Here is a 4,611-nt window from a genome sequence, read left to right on the forward strand (position 1 = left end):
GTTCGGGCCTAAACCAGCAGTCGCACTTCCCCCAAGGGGTCCCAGATTGGAGAGGGTGCAGGCCGGGCTGAGGGGCAGCGCCCACCCCCTGCATGAATTTTGTGCACCGGGCCACTAGTATTTTTTTAGAAAAATATAATCAAGTGGAGCAGCGGCTGATCTGGTTTCCACTCACCACACCTTTGAGAAGCTTCAAGGTGCAGGTTGGGAGGTTACCGGGTAGTAACTATCCTCAGAGCACAGCTTTCCTCATTACAGGGTGACAGCTGGCAACTGGTGGCACACATCTCAAATTGCTAACAAGTATCCTGTTACTCCCCACCCTGACTTGCCCTGGGAGTTGCTCTGCTCCTCTCCTCTGCTTCCCATTTCTTGATGCGGGGTTAGAAAAAAGTCTTGGTTGGTTCCACTAGACGCCTCTTGGGCATATCCCATTGGTCCCACCACCACTGCTCTAGACCTGAGTGACAGCTACAGCTTCTTCACGGATCTCCTTGGCTCAGAGTTTCCTCTGGTCCCATACATCCTTCCTACCAGCACCAGATTCTTTCTTTAATAACATTTCCATCTTGCTCAACACCTCACATGGCCTCTTACTTCCTACAAGGATGTCGGAACTCCTTTGGGAGGCTGTGGAGGCTCCAGTGTCCTCCTTCCCACCAGCCCATGACACCAGCACTCCTGACCCTGCGCTCTCTGCTGTGGGGCTGGCGGTGCTCTCCTCTTCCCTGCAGTCCCTCGTGGGCTGCCTGCGCACTTTGCAGGTTCATCTGGAATCCTGTCCTACACCATGTGTCCATCCACCTCCTCCTCAAGGTTTAGCTCGAGCTTCGCCACTGGGCCAGGGCTGCAGGATTTTGACATTAAGTTTTACATACTTTCATACGGCTAGTCACTAATTGGCCCAGCATCCCAGATGGCTCCCTTCAGCCTCAGGATCGAGGTCCCAATCTCGGGCTTTGTCCAGCAGCTTATGCCAGACAAGGTCACTTTCTTGAACCTACCTTTGGCTTTCTCCAATCACATTTTTTTAAAAAAACAGGTATATATATATTTAAATATGTTTTTATTGTTTTTTTTTTAGAGAGAGAGGAAGGGAGAGGGAGAGATAGAAACATTCATGGAACAGTGATGAAAAACTGATTGGCTGCCTCCTGCATGCCCCCTACTGGGGATCAAGCCCATAACCCTGGCATGTGCCCTGACTGGGAATCGAAAGGTGCATGGGACCATGCTCAACCAACTGAGCCACCCCAGCCTGGCTCCAATGCTCACTTGAGCATTCCCAAACAGTTCTTTCAAAATGGAATAACCTTATGCCATCGGCCATTGTTTAACATCCCCCTCTTCTAATATTACCCACATAATTTCTGCCATTTGGTTAGTACAATCCCGCACTTTCCATTCTAGGGTAGACTCTCTCTTCACTCCAGGAAATGAAGTGTAGGCCCCGAGCCTGAGAGAAGGGGAGCCTCTTTGCCAGATGTTCGTGTTTTCCTGTGTAGCTGGAAGGCTGGTGCCAAGTACCAGCTCTGACACTGGCCTAGACCTGCCTTTGCGAGTAAAGTCCAAGTGGGCACACGAGGCCTGACCTGACGATAATGGGGAAACGCCTGGCAGTCTGTCGGCAGCTTGGCAGGTCTGGATGACACACAGCTCCTTTCTTACTGGCTGTTGGGCCTTGGGATACGGCTCCACCTTTCTGAGCCGAGTGTAAACAAGGAGAATAGTCTTTGCCTTGTTTGGGTTGTTGTCAGGTTGAGAGATGACCTGTGTAACACTCTGAACAAAGTGAATGGCACACAGTAGGTGGCTGAAACATGGTGGGCTTCCTCCTGCATGTCTCCAGGGACTGCCTCGACGCTGAAGAACTAGGGATTGACTGCTGACTTGCTCATAGGCGGGAACATCTATTTTGTGATTGCATCTACCCTTCTTATCTACCCAATTAAATTGGAAACTACTGGAGAATCGGGACCAGCTGTGTGTTTTTTTTCGGTGCCCCCAAGGGCTAAAGCATTAGAGTGGTTTTTGATTCTCTGATTGGGATGATGGGGTGATTCTTAGAGACATAACAGAAAGGCACACAATAAGTGTGCTGGTGGACTGGTGTGGGTATGCAGAACACACTGTTATGTTGTAGTTAATAGTGCTGGCTTGGATCACACCCATGTGGTCCAGGAAAGCTGGGAAGGGGGCTGAGGCTGGTTCCCTTCTGCCACCTCCTGGCTCTGTGCCCATATCCTTGCCGCTCACCGTGGTCACCAGCCGCTCCCGGTCCTCAGCCTTCCCCACGTGGCACACGGTGCCAGACACGCTCAGCCCCTCCCCCTGCAGCGCTGCCACTGCCTGGTCCACGTTCTGCTGCTTCCGGCTGCTGACCACCACATGGGCCCCGTCCTGGGCCAGCCGCCTAGCGATCGCCAAGCCGATCCTGTGGGCAGAGAGAGATATGGACGGTCAAGGCCAGCACGGGGAAGAGGTCGATAGCACGGGCTCCAGAGTCAGACAGCCCTGGTTTGAATTCTAGCTCTCCTTTTGGACACTCGTTTACTTAGTTTTCTTATGGTTTTGGCCTCAGACTAGGTTCCCAGAAAGTGACATCATCTTCCACAGGGCCCACCACCACGGAGTATAGGGGGCGCCCCGTACCCTGTAGGGAATGAGGGGAAAGAAATGAGCTAGGGGTGCAGCAGCAGCCCTTCCATGATTGGAAGAGCCCTGCCCCCAAATATTGACCTTATTAGTCTGCATCATCTCAAAATTCTATCGTTAGTTATGTTTTGGTGTGCATATGAAAGGGTGGGTCTCTGGTCAAAAACGTAAATTTTTTATTTTACTCTCCTGGGAGTGAGGGCTATACATTTTGCAATTGTTAGCTATTAGCGTTTCCAGTCCATTTGTATTTTAGATTTGTGCCGAGTTGGTGTCTAGCAAAGTCCTGTGATGAGAAGCAATATAGACAAGAGCGGTGGGTGCAGAGAAGGCTGTGCAATGGAGGCCAAAATATTCTCAGCCAGACAAAAATTTGAATAGGTGAGTCTTGTCTAGGTAAGGGGCACTTGTCTGGGAGACTTGTCGAGGTGCCCAAATGGGGTGTCTGGAACACTGCCGTAGTCCATGGAGGCAGTGGGACAACATATATATATATATTTATAGTATTTTTAAAATCTGGTCTTCCTAGACTCAGGGCCAGTGGACTGGGGCAGCGCAGAACCCTGAGGCACTGGGTTGAAGGGGGCAGCACTGAGCTGGCGCAATGGCGCAGAGGCAGCAACGGAGGAGACTGGGACGCTGCCGGCCAACCACGTGGTCCCTGACTTCCTGGGCCGCGTGTGAGGCTGAGGACGCGACCCGGGAGGCAAAGGACGGGAGTTACCGCCTGTCCAGACAACGGGGGGCCTCAAAGACTCCAGGCCGGGCACTCACCCGTCGGTGGAGGCCGTTACTAGGGCCACCTTATTCGCGAGCGGGTCCCGGCGCGCCACTCCGGAGCTAGCCATCCGCACCGACTTCCAAGACCGGACACAGGCGCCCAGCAGCAGCCCCGCCTTATGCATGGCGCCGATCGGTTGTGCAAGGTTCCGCGCCCCGTGGTGGGGCGGCGCGAGGGGCGGGCCGTCTCCCCGCCGCGTGCCCGCCCTTGGACAGGACCGTTCCTCCCGCTCAGCGCCGGCCCTTTGCGCGGGGGACAGGCTGTGGTTGCGGGCGCCCCCTGCCGGCGCATGGCTGCCGCGCCCCGCAGCTCCCTGTTCTGCTCTGGCGGGTATGGGACAGGGCTGTGCGTCCAGATTTCCTGAAGGGCCCACCCCACTGCTGGAACCCCTCGCACCCCTCCTTCCACATCTGCTTGCCCACGTCATTTTTCGGCGGTGGGGCAAGGGGTGCAGCTTTGAGCTGGTTGCTTTTGCTTCCCAGAACTTCAGGATGGACCTTCTCTGAAAAATCTGGGTCTAAATATATGACAGGCCATAACGGGGCAATTATTTTGACATTGCCCATAGAGATGAGGCCTGTGTGCACTACACGAGGGTCTCAGGTGAGGGTGGAGGCGCCTGGGAGGGAGACATAATGGGGACAGCTGGGCCAGGCCCCACACTGCCCTTCATTCTAGCCCAAGGTCACCTCCATCTTGACAGGCCTGGGTGGCAGGCTCTGATCAGTGTGGTAACCAGAGTGCAGGGATAAAGATCCTGGCTGGACAGGTCTCATATACCCTTTACCCCAAGAGGACTTCCCCGTTATACAGGGCCTAAGTGGTAGCAAGGAGGCTAGAGGGCCCCCAACCAGTGGGATACAGAGAACTCGGGAACACTCTCCACAAACACCAAGTCCCCAGGTCCTGGCCTCCAATACATATTTGTTGAATGTAAAAGCACTTTATAAACCGTAAACTACTAAGCATAGTAATTATTGCCACCATAAAGTAATTATTATTGCTGCCAGAGGCCAGACTCTTCATCTGTAAACTAAGAATGCTGGAGTAGATGATGAATAAAGTCCTCTCCACTATAAATTGTGTCTGAGACTTCAGCCTCCACTTCTGCCAAGTGGGCTGAAATGATCTCCCTGCAGGGTTTCTGGGAGAATTCATAAATCTGGATGGCTTAT

The 4,611-nt window shown here is 53.3% G+C and overlaps 1 protein-coding gene across 1 annotated transcript in view; it reads right to left on the minus strand.

Moving 5' to 3' along the window:
- LOC102772479 (dehydrogenase/reductase SDR family member 4) overlaps positions 1-3,613 on the minus strand; it is a 12,134-nt gene extending 8,521 nt beyond the window's left edge. The window contains exons 1-2 of the mRNA XM_006760868.2: positions 3,430-3,613; positions 2,257-2,434 (exon numbers count right to left, since the gene is read on the minus strand). Coding sequence (XP_006760931.1) covers positions 2,257-2,434; positions 3,430-3,560 — 309 coding nt within the window. The 5' untranslated portion in view covers positions 3,561-3,613. The remainder of the gene's footprint in view (positions 1-2,256; positions 2,435-3,429) is intronic.
- Between the last annotated feature and the right edge of the window lie 998 nt (positions 3,614-4,611).

Source organism: Myotis davidii, unplaced genomic scaffold, assembly GCF_000327345.1.
Source record: "Myotis davidii unplaced genomic scaffold, ASM32734v1 scaffold157, whole genome shotgun sequence".
Lineage (NCBI taxonomy): Eukaryota > Metazoa > Chordata > Mammalia > Chiroptera > Vespertilionidae > Myotis > Myotis davidii.